A 24,926-nucleotide genomic window follows, 5' to 3' on the forward strand; every position below is an offset into this window, starting at 1 on the left:
TGAGATCTAAACACATAAAATTGAACAATTTGATTATATCAAAAATATCACAAATGTTCATCTCAGTTGCCAGTTGTTTGCTCTAACTACAATGCATTTTGAACATGCATATAACATACTGCCGTTGGGCAGGGAAACCTCCTGTATGATTGTGGCCCAAAAGGTTACATAGGTGGTTTTGTTTTAAACATGTTCAGGGGCCAATGACACATAGGAGCTTTTCCATGCCCAGCGACAATACATACATGTATTGCATATATACAGCTGTATGGTTTCAGAGATATACACATATTTGGACAACATTTAAATTTACAGGGGTTTTTCAAATAATGCATGCTGTATTAGTACATATCATTACACTGAAAACTAAACAGTTATGCTATGTTTGCAAGACACTTGGGTTTGTTTATTTGGGCAAAAAAAGCAACTGCAATGAGGAGAGGGTCAATTACCCAAATTTGTAAAATATGTACAGTCGTATCAAAAGTGTACATTTGTTAGCTCCTACATGTGTCTCTTTTTACATAATAGCTAGGAATAAATACCAGACTCATCTCAAGTGGAGGTCATTTCAAATCACCGGCAGGTCACATAGTTTAAGTATGTGCTCTATATTCCTAAGCCAGGTCACATATGTGACTTTGGGATGCTCTGAAGTGACCTGCACTTGAGAGGAGTCTGGTATTTATTCCTAGTATTGTGTAAACAGAGACACATGTAGCAGCCGACAAGCGCACCCTTTTGATGGATGTTCACAAACATGCAGCCATAGCTATACAGACATTTATTGTCCTTGCAGACTTATGCAATGTTTTTAAATTATTACTTATTTTGATAGCGCTATACAGTATAAAAAAATATGGACAGGATTGGGCAAAATATACAAAGGTAGTGATATTTACAAAGCTTTGGCGTAAAACAAAAAAACATAAGCTACAGACATTACATTGGCCTAAGACTACATTTTCAATTGACCTTTTCAGTAAATCCCATAAGCCTTTGCGAGTACACCCGAGAACTTGTCATTTGATGTCATGCCGACTTGCAATATGCAGTAACAATGTTGGATAAATGATGTGCGCATCGGCGCAGCTTGGCGTGACGTCAAATGACGAGTTCTCAGGTGTACTCGCAAAGGCTTATGGGATTTACCAAAAAGGTCAGTTTGCTTGAATGTACAGCTTCTCAGTTTAAGGTATGCAAAAGTGGAAATCATGGGGCTAATCATTTCTTGTATTTTCTGTGAAATTTTGACTGATCAAAACGTTTGTGAAAACTGCCTGTGAATATCAATGTGAAGAATTTTATAGTTGATAAAAATAACAAAGGAAGTCTTGCATTTGCCATGAAATTTTGTGATTGATCAAAAAATGTGTGAAAACTTTGTGAATATTAGCATGAAAAATCTTAAGAGTTGATAAAATAACAAAAGTAAAATCATGAAAGTATCAATGTGCAAAAGAGATTCATTGGTGTGTAGATATGTTGAGAAATCTTGAAAATAGAAAAAAAAATCATCTTTCAGCGTGTCACCAATCAATTAGAAGATTGAAGAGATAAATACATTAAATGTATCAGGTAAGTAGTATTTTTCATTTTAATTGTTTCAAATTCATGATTGTAATTTTATCAGTAAAGTGCATAAAATAAACCACTTTCACATAACATCTTGTTAGTTTTACAGTGAGAACATTGTGTATCTTGACAATTTTGAAAAGAAATCAGGGAATCTATTTCACAAAGATTTACAGCCACCTTATTATAACTCATAAGTACATTTTACTCATCTAACATTATGGGGTTCTATGATAAATATCAATACTTATAATACATATTATTGGGAATGGCACATTAGTCTGAAGGGTCATTAGACCAAAAATGGGTTTAAGCTATAGAGTTTAGGGCATTTTAGGTTAGGATTCTACGGTTATAGGTTAATGAACGCGTATTACATGTTGGGAGAAAAATTAGACAAAATAATGCATGCGCGCTGATGTTGATGCGTCTAATGCACAAGCCCCAAAGGGGGGAGTGCATTAGACGCATCAACATCAGTGCAAGTGCATTATTTTGTCTAATTTTTTGAGCAACAAGTAATACAAGTTCATTAACCTATTTCATACACGAGAAGCAGGAAAAACAAATTATTTTTCTGTTTTTATAACATATTATCACTCAAAATGTTGGAAAATAGTAACAAATATAAATGCATCAACCCGCCAGGAAATGAATCAATCAACGCGACGCTTAACACGCTTGCTGAAACACTGCGCGTAGTACGCTGGAGTGCACAATATACACAATCAATGCATGTTTCATATTTTTCTAACCGCTTTTCTGATTGGCTGCTTTGATATAGGAGTGTATGAATTACTGATAAGGTTAGGGTTAGAGTTATTTAGTGGTAGGGATAGGGTTAGACTAGGGCTAGGATCAAGTTTAAGATTAAAGTTAAGGTTACGTTTAAGGTTAGGACTAGGATTATGGCTTTTGTTAGGGTTAGGGCCAAGTTTCAGGTTAGGTTAAAGTTAGGATTAGGGTTTATAACTAAGTAATTGGGTGTCAGACTAATGACCTTTTAGACTATTGACCTACAATCACACATATTAGTCATAAAGGCGATTATGGATAACATAAGATTGACTTTGTTATTTATGATGCATCCATAGGTTTTGTCAAATCAACACCGGGTCTTGGTTTCAGAAACGGCCATCTGATGTGCAAAAAAAAAAGTTGCAATGCAAGTACCTCAAACCATTTTGCTTCCTCAAAATATGCACAAAATTGATCATAGACTTACATAATGACAAGTGCCCAAGAGCAAAGTGCATGTAGATCCCACACAGTTAGGACGGTTAAAAAGCAAAAATGAAAAGTTCATGCACTTGTAATATATCTTTGTGAAATTGGGTCTGCAAATACACAATGTTATCACTGAAAACGCCCAGGTATAATAATAATTACATACTGCTCTGGTCTAAAAGCATGATTCTTTTTGAGCCTGCATAAAACAAAAATACTTGTAATACTTACGACTTCCTAATATGAGATCTAGAAACCACAGAATCAAATAAACATATTTTTATTTCAAACTTTGTTTTTTGATTTCATTATAATAAAGCCAGAAATAAAGAAACTAGTTAGCACCTGACGATCCTGTCAGTGAAACTACCCCACGGCCTGTGATTGGTTATTCTTAAACACTTGAGAACGTTATTGCAATCTTATTGGTTCTTACCCAGCTTTTCCCGTGTGATATGACACGATATTACACGGGTCAGCGCGTGTGCGTCGACGCGATACGCGTACTTGCTATTTGGACCAATCGGAGGCGCACAGCAACAACGGGACTGATCGATTTTAAGCCCTAGGTAATTCCTTGCAAAATGTGGGATTTAATTTGATTAATACTTGTATGATATTTTTATTTGAATTGAAGTGTTTAAGAATGAGAATAAAGGTATTGTTTTTAGCCGCTGTCGTGCATCTATCGTCTCATATAACACGGCGACATCATTATTTTTGGCGTAAAACAACTCGGCTTCGCCTCGTTGTTTTACTTAAAATAATGATGTCGCCCGTGTTATATGAGAAGATAGATGCACTCCAGGGGCTAAAACAATACCTTTATTCTATAAGTATCGCGACACTAATGACAGCACCACCCTAGTTATGTGATACTAACCAATCACAGGCGGTGCTGGAATTTGATTGACAGATCATCAGATGTAAAGTATTTTTTTATCACAATTATGATTGAAGTTGTTATATTCAAGTTTATATGTGACCTGCTAACATGAAATGAGCATTAAGTCGTAAGTTGGTAGTTTCAAGATATCCTGGCTGCTAAGTTGATGTATTTTATTTGAATGGCCCATGTAACCATATTTAGCATGTACTGTTAGCTTGAGCAGCAACAAAGAACAGCAACGCAGCAGCCAGGACGTCTCAACTACCAACTTGCAAATTTACACTCATTTCGTGGTAGCAGGTCACATATCCACAATTACAAGGGTGCCACTGCTGCAGCAGCGCTTAACAAGGCCTACAAGTCTGCAAAGTGTGCGGAGGCCTTGCAAAGCCTTGCAAATTTGGTATAGCGCACTATTCATAAATCAATAAGGCTTTTATTAATGGATCGGATCACATTACAGGATGAAATTTATCATAAACTTGGGTTAGAATACCATCATTTTATCACATCTATCAAAGATATTAAAGTGGGTTTGGTCTGGTAGTCGGTGATGTCAGTGCAAAAATTTCAAGAGCGTTTACTCATAGCTCTTACATATCATTAATGTGTTTTAAAGATGCTGTATAGATGAGCATGAGACAATTGCTCTAACACACTGACATTACTGACTTCACTCCACCAAATGCCCAAAGGTAGGAAAAGTTTCTTCTTCTCAAAAGAAAATACCTGCGTGTTGAGCGGCGACTAGACTAATTCCAATCAGCCGCCTACACTGCAAGCATGTTATACAAATATTGACTGCTATGAGGGCATGGTTAAATTATAGGCCCAGGTGATCTCAAAACCATGACTATGCCCCGAGGCGTGGCCGAGGGGCATAGTCATGGTTTTGAGATCACCGCTGGCCTATAATTTTAACCATGCCCCAAAGAAAAAGCAGTCAATATTTGTGATGTGTCATGTCAAAAGGAGACACTTTTGGGCAGGATCGTAAATGGAGAAATAGCCAAAAATCTGCCGGTGGGTGATTTTTTTACAATTTGGGTTTGTTGCGAATTTGTGATGTTATTAATGTTAAAAATATTGTCTGATAGTTTCAGATCGGAATATAACTGGCATCTTGTATTTTGTGAGACATTTTCCAAGTTAATTCCTACTCTCAACATTGTCAATAATATTTTTAAAGGCTGCTATCTCAATTTCCAATTTTATAACTGCATAACTTACGAACTCAATATCTTAGCTTAGGAATGTCAGATTTCATTGGGGTAAATGGCGTTGTAGAGCAAAATATCTCTATATTTAAGATATGTAAAACCTCAAAATTTATAACCTGCCCAAAAGTGTCTCCTTTTGACATGACACGTCACATTTGTTTTATATACCAAATCTTAAGATTCTTGTCATCTGTTTGGTCAAAAGCAGCGGATTTTGGGAAGAGAAATTAATAGTTTCAATGCGAACGGCACACAGATTACAATCTGCGATTTCTGCGTAATTATAGCGCGCGAAAACATTAACGCATGCGTAATATCATTTTACGCTGGGAAAAACGCGCAATTTGATCGTGACGCACGTGACCGGTCCATAGTTCATTTCCATGGACCGGTCCATAGTTCATTTTGCGGGTATAGTTAATTCAATGACTGCACTTTCAACCAATCAGATGACAGGAATCTATATATGAGGTATATAAACAGTACTATGCTTCGAAGTGACAACTGATTATCTTACAGTTCGTATTATGTTATGGTGGACTCATGAAAATATTCTCTTGCGACTTTGGTTATTTATGTGCCATAGCGCCACTGACTAGCGGCGCCCGTGTACCGCGTCGTGACAAGATCACACTCTGAAGTTCTAAAAACAACAAACTCAGTCAAAATGTCAATTTAGGCACAACTGCGAAGTCTCAGTGCAAGTTCAAAGTTCACTGCAACCAGAATTTGGTTGCAAAAGTCTGCCACTTTTTTCCACATAGTTTTCTCAGTGGTCAATCCAGACGGTTGACGAGTGAGGGCAGCAGTCTAAGCAGCTACATGTTTGACCAAAGGTTGACCTCAAGTTGACCCTGGTGTAAATCAAAATCAAAAACAAACAAACACACATACAAACCTCCATACACATCAACATACCTTCAGCATCCAATAGTTTTGCAATACCAAGCTGACTGTAGGCTACATCAAAGGCATTATTTAAGTTATGTTCATTTGTGTTGTGTTTTAAACTTTCAAAGTTGATCATCTCAGGCCTGTAAAATAAACAACAAAGGAAGATTCAGCTACACATATTGTATGTGTACGTTTTTAGGGCTTCTTAGATAAGCTTCAAGCCATATTATATAACATTTCTGTAAAAAATAGATTAGTATTTATTTTCCATAAAATGTTAGCTTTTACTGTCAGATATGTCCCTTTTAATTTTGAGCCAACAAGTGAGGTAAAGCATAGAGAATTGAATTTACTACTAGCGCCCATGCGTGTTACTCCCGCGGTTGTAATACAGTACGATCCTCGGGTGTGTGTGTATATGTATCCCGCATACGCCGCCGTGTAATGTACTGTGCATACATGTTTTGACTAATATTTCCATCGTAATAATAAAACGCCGGTTCCATCGCTTTATTCAAAATCTCAGATTTTGACAAAACTACAGCACCTAAAGTCTTGATATTTGCAGAGTATCTTTATTGACTAAAGTACATTACAATCGTGTAAAAACCAGAATTTAAAATTTTTGAGGGCGTTCTCCTCAGCAAATGATATAATATGGTTTTAAAGCCATAATGTATGATCTATAAATATGAAATTGGTTCATTTCTTACAAACCAGATTGAAAAAAATTATTTTTTTTGCATATTTATAACGTTTACACATGTCGACATCCCAACTTACACCTAAATGGAATCAGCCAAATTTGTAGGTTAACAGAGCAATTTAACCATAAAGACATAATTATGATTTTAAATCACCTATAGAAATCCATGCTAAACTGCCAAAATATCCAGTGGTGTTTCTTTTACACTACCTTATCATTTTAGCTTAAAATTGGCAGACACCCTTCCTAGCTGGTATTACTAATCTTATTCCAGCATTTTGGGTAAAGAATAACAAAATTTAAATTTGTCAGAAATCGTACATTATGGCTTTAAGTTGAGTTTCAGATAGCATTTTTTGTTAGCATAAACAATCAGTGTAATCAGTCAATGTACTTTTTATACAATGTGGCAGACTGACAGTTGGCCTTTCATGCCTGCACTTTTGGCCCAATGGGTTGTTTGCTATGTATAAATGAATCTTGAATATTGCACATCAATTGAGTCTAATTTGATCAATTCAATGTTTCAATAAATGGATTCAAATTGATGTTTCAATTTAAAGGAGTATTTGGTGATCCTAGAATCCTTTTTTATGACATTTTTCAGTAGATATCCACGAAAAATGCTTATTCCCAAAATTGCAGTTGATTCTGATTTTGCATTTACGAGTTATGCATGATTATGTGTATTAAACTGCTCCATAGACAATGTGTCAAATTTCACGATTAAAGTTGCCAGAGGTTTCCAATGGTATAAAAATCTCAACTTTTTTTGAAAAAAGTGGGGGGGGTGGGGGGGAATCCGGCGATGCTGTGGATCATGAAATGCCCTTAACAGTCAGGTTCCATTTCAAAAGCTGCATGGCTGTATCATACACTGATTTTCTTCTTCATTTCAAATTCCAACATTCCAAATTTCCTGCCAAATCCAAGAAGTTCTATGTAACACATCCAACCTTTTATTCTTATAATGATGATCATACTACATTAATACACTCTTAGATAGCAAGAACCAATCAGAGCAAATACTAGAAAAATGTTATTAATTGTGTATAATTGAACGGGCATGTACACTACTGCAACGGCGAGTCCAAGCGGAGTCTTGGTAACTCTTAATTTTAACTCTTGATGTTATGTATGCTTACCTGTGTGCATGAATAAGAGCATTGAACGCCAGTCCTGTTCTCCAACTTGTTGTAAAATTGGTTATATTTACACCTTGATACCTAAGGAAACACAGCAATATGAACAGAAGTGTTTTTATGTCAATATTACAAAAGAAAACTCTTACTCAGCTTATTATTTCAATCACAAGAACGTATACTTTTGTACGGTGGTGGGGTGTGCCTGTACAAATGACCACATGAGGATGTTTCTGGGCCATATTTTTGACCATTTGGTATGTCAATGACCCCCCCTTAAATGGATGGGTAATTTCTTCAAAATCTTCCAGATTTCTCTGATAAAATAACCCAATTTTGCCAAAAATTGTGGGAATTTGGCTGTAAATTTGAACTTTTGGTATAACAATGGGCCAAAATTATTTCTGAAAACTGTCCTAAATTTAACCAAAACAGGGGGAGGGGATGGGTATATATACAGCTGACCATGTGGGTGTGCCACAAACATGGGTCACATTTTGGACCATTTATATCAATGACCCCATTTACATATGGATGAGTAATTTTTTCAAAATTTTCCACATTTTTCTTTGAAAAATAACTAATTTTGCCAAATATTGGACTTTATAATGATGGGCCCAAATTCCTTTGAAAATTGTCATAATTATATTTAACCAGAAATTTTACAGAATAATGAGGAATGTGACTTTTTTTGTCTGAAATGTTTTGAATTCCCATTGTAAATATTAATGTATTACAAAATTGAAAAAACAAAACGAACTAATATATGACTTAAGGTAGGTGGTCAGATTTGTTCATATTGTGGTTCATACCTCACTTTGAATGACCAAAATAATCCAATTGCCAAATTTTGAGCCAGATTACACTAGCTGTTTTGATATTAGAAGTAAAAACGTGTTTGACAATGGCCCATAGAACCGTATGGGTGGTATACCACATTTGGGGATGAGGCTATCACTTTTTCGTGCAAAAATTTCACTGGGATGATGAGAAAAATATGAGCTTTCTTCTGATGCCAAAATCTCCATTTAGACAGGAAAAAGTAGGGAGATGAGGCTGTGGATCAGGTCACATATCGATCTTTAATTAATTCAATTAATATTCAGTTTGTAATGGGCAATAATTATGCCAGTGAATCTTTATATTAATGATACAATAAGCAGCACACAGACCTGTTGCGGCTTGGAAATCAGTTTTGTTAAAATAAATTTGTCTGTTATAATAATATAATAGACACGTAATCAGTAACAGCTGTTCCTGGTACAGTCAAACAATGACATTTAATTTTCTCTTTTTATATGCATACAGTAAATCCAAAGGAAGATCATACAGTGAAACTGGGAGACTTTGTCTATTTTGAAACAGTAAATTTATCTCTCTAAATTTCATCAAAATCCCTTCTTGATCCTTTCCCTGATTGGGCATTTGGATGACCCATTCTTTAAAGTAATAACAATGAAGGCTTATTCCCCCAAAATATGTTTTAATATGCACAGTTTCCTATACAAGATGCTATTCCAGTTGAAATCCATACACCCCTTACGGAAGACATGACCTTAATATTCCACACAGGGAGTGTAAATTTAAAACCCCCTGTGCAGGAGATTAAGGTCATGTCTTTCATAGCGGTGTATGTATTCCAAATGGAATAGCCCAACTGAAATGAATGATTAATTTGTCACTAAACATCAATTAATTATTGGAATTTATTTCTCATGTATGGCCTATATATCTAGAAGAATAAATTTGACATAAAACATGGTTTATAGAAAAAAAATTGTTTTGATATGGCCTATATGACAGCAAAGTATGTATTGTCTGTTTATGATGAAAATTAAGAATTTGATGCTTCTACCTACATTTTGTTAACTTTGTCTACCATCCTTGTGGTTTTGTATTTTTCTAGTGCAGTAAGAGTGTACACCATTCTGGTTTACATACTGTATTAGTTTTTATCTTGTCTTTGTTCCCCACACCAAGTTGGTATACCTGGCTCGAATGTTTCAACATTTTGTAACCTTAAGGTACTATCAGCAGGGATGTAAATGGGCAACATATCCATATCCTGAAAATCCATCTGGTCCTTGGACAGGTGGCCTGCATGCAGTATTGAACATTTAGGGGGTTTTGTTTAGGGAATAGGCTGCAGGGTATCACCCCCTCCTAAAAAATGTTTGGCTCTTTTTATGACGAAATATAATCATCTAATTGCAGAATTTTTTTGGTCAAATTTCCGGCAATTTCACATCTCTGTATCAGTGATCCCAGCAAAAGCGTAAAAAAATTGGCAAGAATTGCTTAAAACTGAAGGATAAGTCATTAGGTATTATTTCATATGAGACATTTTCCAACAATGAAGATGACTGTTGATAAATATGAAGATCCATTCAAATGCATAATAGCTACAAGTGTTAGTATTAACAAACTCTTCTAACATTTACCAAAGTGACTGAAATTTAGGTCATTTTTGGTCATAGAAAAGAAACCGAGTATTCAAGAGATTTTTCCCCAAGCTCCCTATTCTCTACACACCGGAACTTATTCTTACCCAGCAGTTTTCCTTTGACACCATAGCAACAAAGCTTCTTTGGCAGATTTAGTCTCAGCTCCTTCCTCCTGCAAGTAACAATCAAATTAAAAAGAAAATTATAATAAAAATAAAAATATCTAATAGCTATTAACTCATCAAAACATACCACTATATCTTAAATTAAAAAAACCCATTAACATTAAATCATTATTTCCCCAATAAACCGAGCTTGTAATTTACCTAATTTAATTTGGTAAAAGTGAAAAATAGTGCTGTATTTGAACTTTCTCAGTTTAATAAATTTTAAAACATACCATATAAGGCAAAAGTTTAAATATCTGGATACAGTAAAAATCACAACACAACAGTTGATCTCTGCAAAACTACATAATATCGTGCTGTACATATGCTCATAAAAAGTAGCTGTATATCTCAATACAAAACAAAGATCACATAAAGAATATAGTTTTTAGAAAATGAATGGAATATTACAATTTAAAAAGATATCATACAAGTGTTATTTCCATGGCAACATAAACATAAGGTTTCAAACCTTATTAGGGTATGACAAGACCAACCATGGCAAGATATTTAATGCAGAGGTGCCAACATTAACATCCAGAAGATATAGAGGATTCAAACAAAAAATAAAGAGGTTTTCAAATTTGGATATCAAAATGGACAAAATGTTTACAAAAATAGGGAGCCTCCCTCTAAATTAGGGAGGGTTGGCATCTCTGCTAATGAGTATACATGTTTTTTTTTTGGGGGGGGGGGGGGTGATTTTGAAAAAGGATTTTTTTTCTTCAAAATTTGAACCTTTTTGGACTGGGGAGGATTTTGAAAAAGTGGACTTTTTTTTCAAAATGTGCACCTTTTTTGGGGGGCGTCCACCTCAGCCTCCCCTGATTACGGGCCTGGATGAATAAGTATCTTATTCATCTACATTTTTTTAGACAACCAAGTTACTCCATACCACAGATGATTTAAAAAGTAATTCAAATTAGACAAGATATCTTTGGATGAATTCATCTTCATCTAATTGTATGATGTTGGTATATTTGCTTTCACACATAAAAAAATCTGAAATGTCTAAAAAAATCTTGAAAATGTACTTTGTTCTACATGTAGATAATCTGAGCAATTCTAGGACTTTTTATCTGCTCTATTTTGTATTTAAAAAGGAAATACAAAGACTCTGGTCAATGGTATATCCAATTTACAAGTACAATTTGTCTCTTTTACTCTGATCATATAATTACCAGTGGGGTGTTATCACTCATTGCAAAGTGTTTTGGCTATTTTAGGGTTACATTGTTCTGGCATGCTTGTTTTTCTTCTTTCCAGATGCTATATTTTTCAATTTCATTTATTGGTTTTGTCAGCGGTAATGAATGAAGAAATTATGTGTGCCATAAATTCATAAAGCATTGTAAACAAGTGTGAAATTTTCCACTACATGCATCCCATGTCCCAACATTACTTATTGACACTTGTATAAATATAGATTAGATTTACAAAAGCCTATTATCAACAAATCAATATCACATACCTGACAAGTCAAACAGGGTGAATATTTTAAGTGGTTTAATTCAATCAAAACCAACCAGGGAGACTTGTACTAATCAATGATTAAATAAATAAAACTATGAGCTGAGATCATAAAATTCTCATTACATGTGCAGTGAGCACTGATGTAGGCTGTGTACGTGTGTGCCTAAGACAATGATGTAGTCAGGCCTACAGTTCAGTTAGCATTGTAAAGAAGGAAGACAGGGTATATGGCAGGGACAGATTTAAGCAGTGGCCCGGTGGCCCGGGGCCAGTGGATTTTGCTTCGGGCCAGTAAACTTCCAACAATGCTGGCCCGGCGGGCCACTAGATTTTTGAGCCTGATATAACACATTTGAGACAAGATACAATGTATAATCAGTGATGGCCATATTTACACAGTTTCTGCTCCATCTGTCATCTGTAATTTATATCTTTATTTAATGATTTTTCGTATTTATATTCTTATTCTTGTGTTGCTAGCAAGTTGGAAATATAGGCCTACGGCTGCTTTTCACGTCGATAGTAGGCCTACGTACTAGTACTACTTCCAATCTCTTTGGTGTTCTATCTGATGATGATAGCGATACCGCAAAAAACACATATTTGAACCTTTGTGAACTTTTGGAACTAAAAAAGGCAGGACTACTGACTGAATTTGTGTTAGTGACTTTTTATACATTCTCTACATTGAGTACATTCAGTACAAAACAAATCTTAAAATTTTAAGGTTTGCTTGCATTTAAAGGGCTCGGATAGCAAAGTTTCCACATATTTTTTGATTCGGACATATCGAATTGCATTTGCAAAACGAGGATGTGCTTCTGATATCATAAAATTTTGATTTTTTGAAATTCGCGATATACACATTTCATGACATGATTAAAAAAAAACCAAAAAAAAAAAGGTCTTTTTTTTCATTTTTTTTTGCAGTAGAACAAATTGAAAAAAGCTGGGCCAGTAAATTTATTGCAGGGCCACTAGATTTGCCATTTCACTGGCCCGGAGGGCCAGTAGAAAACGGAAACCTAAGTCTGTCCCTGGTATATGGTCCATATTTTACCATAAAGATTATTTTGATTCTACTGATCATGCTATTATTAATCAATAGAAGACAAAAGAAATATATAATAATACAATTTCCGATTCCAATATGACCGGGCTGTCATTGATTTATGAATGCAGAGACTAATTGCTTGCGTATAACATATTCACACCAAAATTAAGCATTACAGGGAAAATTCGCTGGCATAGTACACATTAGAAATATGACCGTTGCTTGGTCAACTGGCTCACACTTATTTTTTGTTGTGAACCACTGATTGCATAATTCCGAATATGTGTATGAGCCTAGCTATGCTTGAACCAGTAACCAATGGATATTAACATGCACCAAGTGACTTGAAGAACACTTTATGCTCAACCAACATTTTACAATCATTTCATTTATAATGAAATAAAATTGTTTTTAATTAAAAAAAATTACGGGTTGGGGGAGGGGGTGTTTAATAACAATGCGATATGTTCCCATACAAAGCTTGGCATAATGTGCACAGATCATTTCGCATTTAAAACTTTTTAATTTAGTTTTTATAGGGTAAAATTCATCTTCACATATATTCTGCAACAAATACCTTTCACACTGTAAATGTGCTTCCAACCCTCCCCACACTCACAAACAAACAAATACAACTGATGTAGCAACACTAAAATCTAAAATAACTGATCTATTACCGGTATATTGTGTTACCTGTGGCCAAAACAAACTGCAAACCAATAAAAAGTGCGAAAACCAAAACAATCACAAAAAGATATCAAACAAGTAGGCACACAAAGGGACCACCCCTTGTATAAAAAAATTGGAAAGGGGAATAAGGGATGAATCAACCAACCAAAGGGCTTTTAAGATAAAAGTTATCCAAAAAACAAAATAACCAATGTAATTATCTTAAGGGGGTACTACACCCCTGGCTAATTTTGTGCCTATTTTTTGCATTTTTCTCAAAAATTATAGCATATTGGTGACAAGTAAGATATGTATATTATAGCAGCAAGGACTACAACTACTGTACTGAAAATTCAGCAACTCAAAGCAAGTAGTTATTGATTTATTGATCAAATATTGGTTTTCCCTCATTTTTGACTGTAACTCCACAACTGTTGTCTGTGCTGAAATAAAAATTTCCAGTGCAGTAGTTGTAGTCCTTGCCCCTATAATATACATATCTTACTTGTCACCAATGCACTTTAATTTGTGAGAAAAATGCAGAAATAGGCATAAAATTAGGCAGGGGTGTAGTACCCCCTTAAGGGATGGGGTATGAACGTTTGGACAGTATTTATTGTGGGACATTAGAGCACATCAGACATATCGAATTGCATTCTGAATACGAAGAATGTACTTCTGATATCAAATAATTTTGATTTTTTGAAATTCGCAACATTTTATGGCAAATAATTAAAATTGATATTTTGATATAACAGTACTTTCAAGTAAACTTTATAAATCTGATGATTTATACTTAAAGTGTATGTAGGTGGGATGAAAAGCCGATGATCAATTGAAAATTTTGACCTTTCATATTGAAGATATGAATTTTTTTCCCAAAACACCAAAAAAAAAAAAAAATTTGGTCTTTTGGGAAAAAAATCCATATCTTCAATATGAAATGTCAAAATTTTCAATTGATCGTTGGCTTTTCCTCCAAGCTACATACACTTTAAGAATATATCATTAGATTTATAAAATTTACTTTGAGGACGGTTATATATCAAAAATGTGAAAAATATCAAATTTTATTAATTTGGCATAAAATTTGTATTATATAGAAAAAAAAAAAAAGTGAAAATTATTTGATATCAGAAATACGTTCTTCGTATTCAGAATGCAATTCGATATGTCTGATGTACTCTCATGTCCCACAGAAATACTGTCGAAATGCTCAAAACGCTCATTCCAGATCCCTTAAATGTTACCCATCACATAAAAAACATACAAATTCACTTACGTCAATATGGATATCTTGTATTTGAAAGCGAAGAATGATAGTCCAAATTAGGCCCAGTGTAAGCCTAGGATTGCCATCTACTATGTCTTCTGCACCAATACTTTCAAGGCGGACCTGACAGTAGGAAAAAAAACACAATTTTAAACAGAAATTGTTAAGTATATACATGTAGTATTTTGTTAGTCTGATGAGTTAGATATTACCAACTTTAATAGATCTTGTAGTCACATATATCAGTTTGTGACCTCCATGATAGCATGCAGTTTTTGTCTATAAGCTGCAAGCTTGTAAACTACAGAACAAAGTTGCCCAACCAAGACTTTTATTCTGTCCATTCACCACAATTTAAAGGAGAAAAGGGAAATATTGTGCTCATTCATATCAGGGTACACAACCACAAGATTGCTCAAAGATCAGTAATCTTTGGTAAGTGTGGCAGTGACTACCTGTTCAGATTTCAAGAATCATGTCTTGATCATACCTCAGCTTAAATATATAGGTTAAATAAGAGGTTTAACATACAACTGACATGGTGACACATGGTCTTGGAATGCCTTTTGTGTCAACTTACTTTAGTGGATAAAACCTGAGAGCTTTGCCCACATTTTCCATCTTCATGACTCTGAGGGTACCCTTGTTGACTCGTCCCAGCTTCTCACCAGAGATGATCTCCAGCAATTTGAGGAGTAGTTTGCCATCTCCCAAATCCACAAACAGGTCAGTCACATGGAGATTCACCTGCAAAATAAGTTAACAGCTTGTTTAAGGGTACTACACCCTGGCCAATTTGTGCCTATTTTTGCATTTTACGCAAAAAATTATAGCGCATTGGTGACAAGAAAGATGTATCTATAGGGGCAAGGACTACTACTACTGCACTGAAAATTCAGCAACTCACGGCAAGTAGTTATTGATTTATTGATCAAATATTGGTTTTCCCTCATTTTTGACTGTAACTCCACAACTGTTGTCTGTACTAAAATAAAATTTCGAGTGCAGTAGTTGTAGTCCTTGCCCCAATAATATACATATCTTACTTGTCACCAATGCGCTATAATTTTTGAGAAAAATGCAAAAATAGGCACAAAATTGGGCAGGGGTGTAGTACCCCCTTAAATATTTATTTCTTAAGGTGGTACTACATCTCCTGATAAATTTTGTGACTAATTTTGCATTTTTCTCAAAAAATAACTACACACTGGTAACAAAAGTTATGTATATTACAGGGGTAAGGAATCCCAATTACTTCACTGAAATTTCAATGATTCAAGACAAGTGGTTCATTATGTATGTTAAGAAATGAGGTACATTCTAGCGGTACCTCTTTTCTTATCATAAATAACGTACCACTTGTCTTGGAGTCACTAAAATTCCAGTGTAGTATTAAACTGGATTCCTTGCCCCTATAATATACATAACCTTTGTTACCAGCGTGTTATTATTTTTTGAGAAAAATGCAAAAATAGTCACAAATTTATCAAGGGGTGTTACCACCTTAAACACTTAAGAAAGTTGCTGCAATCTTATTGGTTCTTAGTTGTGTGATATGACATGATATCACACACTTTAGCGTGTGCATGTCAACACGATACTCGTACATGCTATTTGAACCAATCGGAGGTGCAGAATGTAACAAGGGGACTGACCAATTCTAAGGTAATTCCTTGTAAAATGTAGGATTTAATTTGATTAAAATTTGGTATAAATATATTTATTTGAATTGAAGTGTTTAAGAATGAGAATAAAGGTATTGTTTTTTAGCTGCTGTCGTGCATCTATCGTCTCATATAAAACGTGACATCATTATTTTTGGCGTACAATACAATTGACATATAGGAATGAAGCTCAAAATAGGGGTTGCGCTTGCACTTAATGGATTCAAAAGTTTTTTTAGATGAGGACTGTTTTGAGAATTCTTTCCAAAAGTATCAAATATAAACTCAGTTCCACTTTGGACATTTTTCTCAAACCTCAAACTCCTGGCAAAAATGGATTTTAATTTTCCTGATTTCCCCAAGTGGCTGGGAACCCTGCTTACCTTATCTAAAAAGGAGTTGATCCATTTTGTGAATGTTTTCTTCTGAATCTTGATTCGTTCCTCCTTCAGTGCTTCAATGCGACCCTTCTCAAACTGCGATGCTGTTTTTTTCGATGTTACCGATGCCATTCTGTAAAAATCAAATAAAAACGAAGGAAACTGGTGATTATCCTAAACATTTGAGTTTTTGATGCCTGAATAAACATTTACAAAGGCCTACATTTATTTCAAGAGAATTTGTAATATTATAGTACTGCAGATTTTACAGACAATTTTGGAGTCACAATTGAGCCCAAGGTCATACGGATTCAGAAAATGCATTGTTTGACCTGTCTATGGCTTATAGTTCCGGAGTTATTGATGAAAATAGCCTCAAATTTTTCATCTTGTAATAGCAATCAAGAAAAGAAAAGAATAGTTTGACCTAGATGACATTTGGTTACCTCGGGCCACAATGAGTGGGATTGAAGAGAAAGCTCATGATTTTACAACCTTCTGATAGATAGCCTAGCGCACCAAACTACAGAAATACATTTCCTGGTTTAAAAAAATGTCTAAAAACATAACTATTTGCTGCTTATGAATAGTTTGTTCATCTGTGGTCATAATTTTTATGTTCTTTGTATTTAATTAATCTGGTTTCATCTTTTGCCATTTTATTTGTCATATGTGCTGCGCTCTTTATGTATGCAGTGTTATATAAATGCTTCAACATGTTCAAATGTAATGTATGTATATGTATGTACAAGCTACAAGTACACATCAATAATCGATTCAATTTTATATCATAGTGTGTAGGTCTGATATTAAAGCCACATACATGTAGGTACCATACGTACAATGTCCAAGGGTTGATTTTCAAGGTTATCGGAGGGCAAATTTAAAGGTCAAAATTTCAAACTTTGTCCGATCCCGCTCAAACTTAGTAGGAAGAATCCTCGATCATACAAGGGGAATCTGTACAAAATAAAATTTAGGACAACCAAGGTCAAAGTGTTCGGTTTTGGGGCAAAAACCTGTTTTAAACCGGCAAAAACTCAATGTAATCAGTCAAATATTAAAAAGTAACACAAAAGCTCATAAACATGATAAACAATAACACATATTTTTTGATCAATCAATCAACATACTTTTTGTCTCGTCAAGTCCTTAAAATGAAAAAGTTTTGAATTTGATATACATGTATGCCACATTGCAGAAAAATGCATAGTGAGCAATGAAAATCCATACCTTTAATTTCTTAAGGAGGTACTACACCCCTGGCCAATTTTGTGCCTATTTTTGCATTTTTCTCAAAAATTATAGCGCATTGGTGCTGTGACCAAAACCCGAATTGAAGATCACAATGACCGGATTACTGAAACAAAAGCAAGTTATTGGGATGCGGTAGACACTAGATCTATACAATGAGTACTCCAGACAAAGTATATACGTAATCTATCATAAATAAATGTATCAGATTTATTTTTTTTTTTTTTAACCTGATTCCAACTCCAATACAATTAATTCGAATACAAAAATATAATAATCTATTTCAATTACACCAGTAGTTATATTAAGTATATGACACAATAGTATTCTATTTAGATTTGAATTTGAAAATCATTCACTCAGATTTGAATTTAATAATAATAATAATGATCAACAATAAATTTCAATAAAGTCCAAGTGTATGATTAATCAAAAAGGTTTCCAAAATGTAACGGTCAATCAATGCTCGCTTCAACCAAGCGCCATGTTGAAAGTGAAATTCCAAAATTTAATATAAATTGATTTGACCGATTTATGATCTATGTTTCTTGCAATTTAGCTGTGTTTTGAAATATCAAAATTAATATGTATAAACCTGTTTAATAGTACACAACCTCACAAAAGTATACACAAACCCACGGCCGTTCAATTGAAGCTGATCCGAAGAATTGGTACCGATAATGTATTCGCGATAAGTTCATGCGTAAATGACGATGTAAAAATGCCAAACGCTGATTGCGAAAGTTCATAAACCGGTAGAAAATGATGTTCTATATCCAATTGAAGATCGGGTCGTTGTTGTTGACGGAAGTTGTGTGCGAGGTGAAGTTCAAGTGGTGAAAGTGATTCCAGTCGTTGGTAACCAGTAGCAAACGAAAATATGGAGAAAACCCCTTAACCCATCCAGTTCCACAAATGAAAATATGGACTGGAATATAAACAAACAAATAACCCAAAATTTGAAAATACGTGCGCAAGTTGAATAGATTTTAATACAAAATATCAAAACAATAAAATACGCACTTTCATTTTTAAATTGATGCACACGACCACTTTTAAACCCCATTTAATTAACAAGGGCGTGGCACTGACGTCATCTAATTTGCATACAGGTGCATCTCTTTTGTTTCCTTACTTGCACAACAGTACATTTTCTTTCCAAAACAGTTGCTTTAAATCCAATCAAATTATATAAATATTTCTCAATGTCGTAAATTCTCATTTCACGATTGTAAATTAGGGCCTACATATATACAAATAATACAAACAATAATATAAACACAGCAACGATATTATAGACTCCCAACATTTTACGGAAGAACTATTCTCACAAAACCGTTTTTTCTAATTCATTCAATTACAATTTCTTTAGCTGAATTTTTCTTCCAACCCACATTTTGGACATTCCCAGCCATTCATTTCTTTAAACGTGGGAAATTCTTTCAAGTTCAAGAATTGGTAAATTGATGAATCAAATAATTACCTTTCCAAAAATTGGTTAAAATTTTCCAACACAAACGCTTTGAGATCAAACATGCTAAAAGAAACTTTCCAAATTTCCAAATTAAATATTTCGCCATAATTAGGCCCAAATTAATTACATATACAAAACAATATATTTTACTTACGTTGACTTCAGATATAGTTTATGCGGCGTTGCATGCATCGCTCTGGTAGTCTCTTGAGAACACCCACGTCCAGGACTGCCATCACAGTCTCAAGTGTCTTCAAATACCAGCGCCCGGTCTAACCTCAAAACCAGGAAATTTTACTCATCGTCAAATACATAATTGACCTCAATTGCTCATACTACGCATGCAATTGCCAACTGAGTAATTAATTTCACAGAGGTACTGTGACCGCGCCCATTAATAAAGGTGAACCACCAAGGCGGTGGCGATGAACCCACGACTTTACACCGCAGAAATTATATCGAAAGTAAATGAAAACGCTCTTCCACTGCGCACGTTAAAATCGGGTCACAATACTTCCATTGTGATTTAAAAATCCCGTATAAATCCAGGTGGTCCGATTAACTTACAAAGGAAATACGAAAATATTGGTCGCGGTGGCGCTATGCCTGAAAACTTAATGATCAAGTGAATCAGACGGCGCTGGACATTTACAGAAATAATATTTTTAAAAAAATGCGAGTTCTGACGTGACAGGTGCCAAGAAAGATATACAATGTACAGTAAAACCTCATTATAACGAAATCGGATACAAGAAAAACCCTGTTATAAAGAAGTATTTTTCCAGAACCAAGATACAAAATTCTTTTGTTATTTATTGTTTTTACAACCCTGATATAACAAAATTTGGATATAAAGAACTAATTTCTCTGTCCCTGACAACTTCGTTTAATGAGTTTCCACTGTATATGTATATTATAAAAATTCAGCAACTCACTGCAAGTAGTTTAATTTATTGATCAAATATTGGTTTTCCCTCATTTTTGACTGTAACTCCACAACTGTTGTCTGTACTAAAATAAAATTTTGAGTGCAGTAGTTGTATGCATATCTTACTTGTCACCAATGCGCTATAATTTTTGAGAAAAACGCAAAAATAGGCATAAAATTGGGCAGGGGTGTAGTACCCCCTTAATATGTTACTTATTACGAAATCTGGCCTTGCTACGCTCACAAAATGATTTTTGTAAGGTAATAATTAGTTTTGAGATGAAAAAAGTGAACTATTCATTACTTTATTTAATAGTTTTTACCATTTTTGCCGGCAAAAACTGTTTTTGCCAAGTGGTTAAGCCACATGTTTTTTAATTCACCTGCGGCAGAAACCTGCGATCCCTGAAAGGTCATCTAGGGGCTGCTGGCATCAACGACGTCTTTAGGAAAAGGGGGACTTTTTAAGGATAATCATCGATATTTAGGGTTCCAGGGGATATGTCGACCAGGTTGTTACTGATTTTGTACATCATGCGCAGCCTACTCTGGAGGCGGCGTTCCTGGAGTGATGTCCAGCCAAGTTGTTTCAGCATGGTAGAGACGCTGCTGTACTTGCTGTATAACTTGGCACAAATTATTGATTATCGGAGATGTCTTATAAATCGTAGTGAGGAAGATTATTGATTATCGGAGATGTCTTATAAATCGTAGTGAGGAAGACTTGAGTGTTTCGGGCTTTGTGCAACATCATAGAAAATTATACAATGTAGGCCTAAACCTACTCCATAAAATTTATGGAATGCGCAAAAGACTTCCAATTTAAAATTGTTGCTTAATTGCTCCAAGTTGGTGAAGCATGTTAAGTCTAAGTCTAGACATTTTCCTATGCTACGGTATATTATGTTTTGACACTATTCTATCTGTCGGCTAGTTCGCAACGCAAACTTTAAAAAACGGGCAAAACAGACACATCTTTTATCGGTATGACATTTTCGTATTGCTGCTGCCCTATTTGTGCTTACCTAAACTCATAATTTAGTCATATATGCTTGGAATTATAATCAATACTCCATTATTTATCCAGAATAAATAAAAATTAATTGGCACATAATCCAAATTGTCGCACCCAAACACTCTTCAGTGCAAACTTAAATAGGGCAGCACCAATACGAAAATGTCATACCGATAAAAGATGTGTCTGTTTTGCCCGTTTTTTTAAGTTTGCGTTGCGAACTACTACGTTGTGCAGAGCAACTACGGTATGGGTTCCCTGTACTAATCTGTCGGCTTCTTGCATCCTAGTCTGACTGTGACCTAAACTAGACTGTCTATCATGTCTAATTGAAAAGTCTACTTATACTTGCTTGTTTGTTGGAAATAATGAAAAGCAAGATTTTTTTTTAAATGTTAATTTATATACCGTAGTCCGTACCGTATAGAGTCTAGTATTTTGGTTTTACTAATCACTTTAATTAAAATAGCGCTTTTAAAATTATCAAATGTACCAAGCATGCAATATATACATGTTCATGTTAGCACTGACTGCCAATGAACACACATTACCGTTATAAAGCTCTATACAAAAACGTGTACACAAATTCTCGGTATCCAAATAACACACGGGCGAGCTGAAACTTACATTGCTTTTTACTCGTTCTCTCTGCTACCTATAAATTTGTCCATAACAATTCCATTTTCTTTGTTACCAAAAAAACTACATTGTCTACTAATATTCCGTTCTTCGTGCATAATTTAACTCATTTTCATTCAGTCCGCCTGTGGGACTATGCTCAATCGTGAGTCATCCTCCACAAAAACATTATTTTGAAGCTTTATAACAACGCATTATATTCCCCAACCTGGGCCTTTATGATGAATAATTCATTAAATGATGTTTTCATTTGCGTCGGTTGATTTTGTATCAGTTGCGTGCGTTATATCAGAGAATATAATGACGTCATTAAAATTAATATTCATAAAGCAACGATGGATCGTGTGTACGGAACCTGATAATGTGGACCAATCAATTTATTATGCAAATGAGTTCTACCAGGCTGTGTAACAGGTGCGGAGAATGTTCATACCAGTCAGATGGGTGGAGTCTGGTAAAATATTGATTTTTATGCATTTTTTACTACCCGGCTTCCAAACTTTAAGGAAAATGATCTTTCAGCTCTTCACAAAATGGAAATGAAAGTATGATTATACTCATAATGAAACTCCCTGTATATGCGGCGACTCCAGAACAAAGCATCGTCGATGTTGAGCGACCTCCGTGTATAAACGTTGCCATAGGAACTGGCAGGATAGTAAAGTAACAGCCGCAGCAGACGACGGATATGATGTGGTGTGTTACATCAAATAGTTCGTAAAATACCTGTAAAATAGTTAGTACTTAGTATTACGCAGCGTTCACGGCGCAGAGCCTGTATGTCGCGATTTTGTCGCACTGGCCGTCGGATTTGGCGCAGTGAAATTTTGAGGGGGGGTTAAAAAAATTATGAGCCTCGGATTTTTCTCATTTTTTGTCAATTTATATTCTCATTTATTTTCAAATTTGTGGCAAAATAAGATCAAATGAGTAATAATTAGTTCAACAAATTAACAACCACGAGCTAAAAAGTCAAAACACCACTCACTAAATCGTCAAAACACATCGTCAGTAGGATTCAACAGGGGCGGTGGGGGGGGGACGAATAAAAAAAAAATTCTGGTATTATCGGTGGTGCATATACCGGGGTTTTTTTTAAAAAGAGAGACTGTCATTTTAGGTCCGATTTCTCGAAGCTTGGATAGTGATGAACAAAACATGTTCGCCCCCCTGAGTTTTAATGCTCCCACCGCCACTGGTGGTGGACTGAGAAACATTTTGTGTCATAAAACACCCGTCAGTTTTGTTTTCAATACCATGTGGGTATTTTGGAGGGGGCTTTGGGGGCGCCAGGCGCCTTGGGTCAAAGCGGAGACGGCGAAAGGGAAGGGGTGGCAGAAGAAGAAGGGTCAGCAAAAAACAGTTATTAAAGAAAAAAGGCGTAAAAACAGTTATTAAAGAAAAAAGGGTGTAAAATTTTCAAAAATATTTTTAAAATGTTTGTTTAGGTTGAAGACGCTCTTTTTTAAATTTTTTGCTCTTCACTTTCTCAAACCATCGAAAAATAATTGGGTCAACCTATTCGGAAGGGTTGAAAGGGGGGGGGGGCAGCAAAATTCCCGGTCGAGAAATTCTTCTATATTCTATACTTTTTCTTTACTTTGAATATTTTTTGAAAAATAAATTAAGTGTTTATATATCACATTAGTAACAACTTATAGTTCTTATGATCTATTTCTATAACACGTTAACTTGGTCTATCTAGGACTAGTATGTCTCGTATAGGCCTAAAGCATTGTTATCTAAATGTTAATATTCATATATCTTTCAGTATTAATTTGTTTGTTTTTTAAATCACTAAAAAGCACTTCTTCAGATTGTTTGTTCTTGTCTTCTTTACCGATGCAGTCAATCATAAGAAATAAATACCCCTCAGTTTGGAAAACAATCAATAAGAATTAAATAGGCAAACCTATCTGAATAAAATAATTCTGCTCCAACAATTACCCCCTCCCCATCATAAACCATTTCAATGGTAACCTGATGCATGCAGTCAATAATAAGAAAAAACCTGTTTTACAACAATCCATAAGAATTAATTATGTAGACCTATATTCTGAATAACATAATTTTGCTCCAACAACCACCCCATGATACCACCATTTCAATAGTAACCGAAATAGTAACCTGAGCTTTATTCCTTTTTATTTGAAACCAATCCTCTTAGGGGTGGTGCAATAATTATGTGTACCCCCGGGGTGGTGAATTATAGGGGGGGCAAAAATTTTGGCAGGCCAAAAGGGGGGTCAAGCGATTTTGGCAGGTCGAAAGGGGGGGCAAGCAATTTTTGGCACAGATATTTTGGGTACCATTTTATATTACGCCCTAAAAAGGCGTAGGAAAACGTTAGGAACACGTTCAAATATGCAAAATTTCCTGCTCGCTGCGCTCACATTATATGATAAGACAATTTAAGGTTTTAAATTCAGGTTCCCCAAAATCTTGCATGTGTAAGGGGGGGGCAAAGATTTTTTGGCACATCAAAAGGGGGGGGCAAAGGTTTTTTGGGGAAAGGGGGGGGGCAAGCGATTTTTGGCAGACCATTTTGGGAATTCACCACCCCGGGGGTACACATAATTATTGCACCACCCCTTACATCCCATGCAAACGATTTTACACCTCTCCCTCTAGCACTGCAATGAATATGCTTTACATTTCCAAATGTTCCATTATTGTTTTAAAGAAAAAAAGTATCCAAACGATACATTGCAGCACATTACATCAAAGCTCCATTGGGCGCCCCATTCCTTTTTTAAAGGAATTTTTATTCATTTATGGTATGACCATAGACTATGACACCTGACTATGACCATGGCCACTGTGCACAGAAGAACAGACC

The 24,926-nt window shown here is 35.1% G+C and overlaps 1 protein-coding gene across 1 annotated transcript in view; it reads right to left on the reverse strand.

The window, feature by feature from the left end:
* LOC140161228 (spectrin beta chain-like) overlaps window positions 1-22,302 on the reverse strand; it is a 130,901-nt gene extending 108,599 nt beyond the window's left edge. Inside the window, 7 exon segments of the mRNA XM_072184684.1 lie at window positions 5,830-5,945; window positions 7,657-7,737; window positions 10,202-10,269; window positions 14,743-14,856; window positions 15,310-15,480; window positions 16,781-16,910; window positions 22,076-22,302. Coding sequence (XP_072040785.1) covers window positions 5,830-5,945; window positions 7,657-7,737; window positions 10,202-10,269; window positions 14,743-14,856; window positions 15,310-15,480; window positions 16,781-16,909 — 679 coding nt within the window. The 5' untranslated portion in view covers window position 16,910; window positions 22,076-22,302.
* Window positions 22,303-24,926: the final 2,624 nt, after the last annotated feature.

This window comes from Amphiura filiformis, chromosome 1 (genome assembly GCF_039555335.1).
Source record: "Amphiura filiformis chromosome 1, Afil_fr2py, whole genome shotgun sequence".
NCBI lineage: Eukaryota > Metazoa > Echinodermata > Ophiuroidea > Amphilepidida > Amphiuridae > Amphiura > Amphiura filiformis.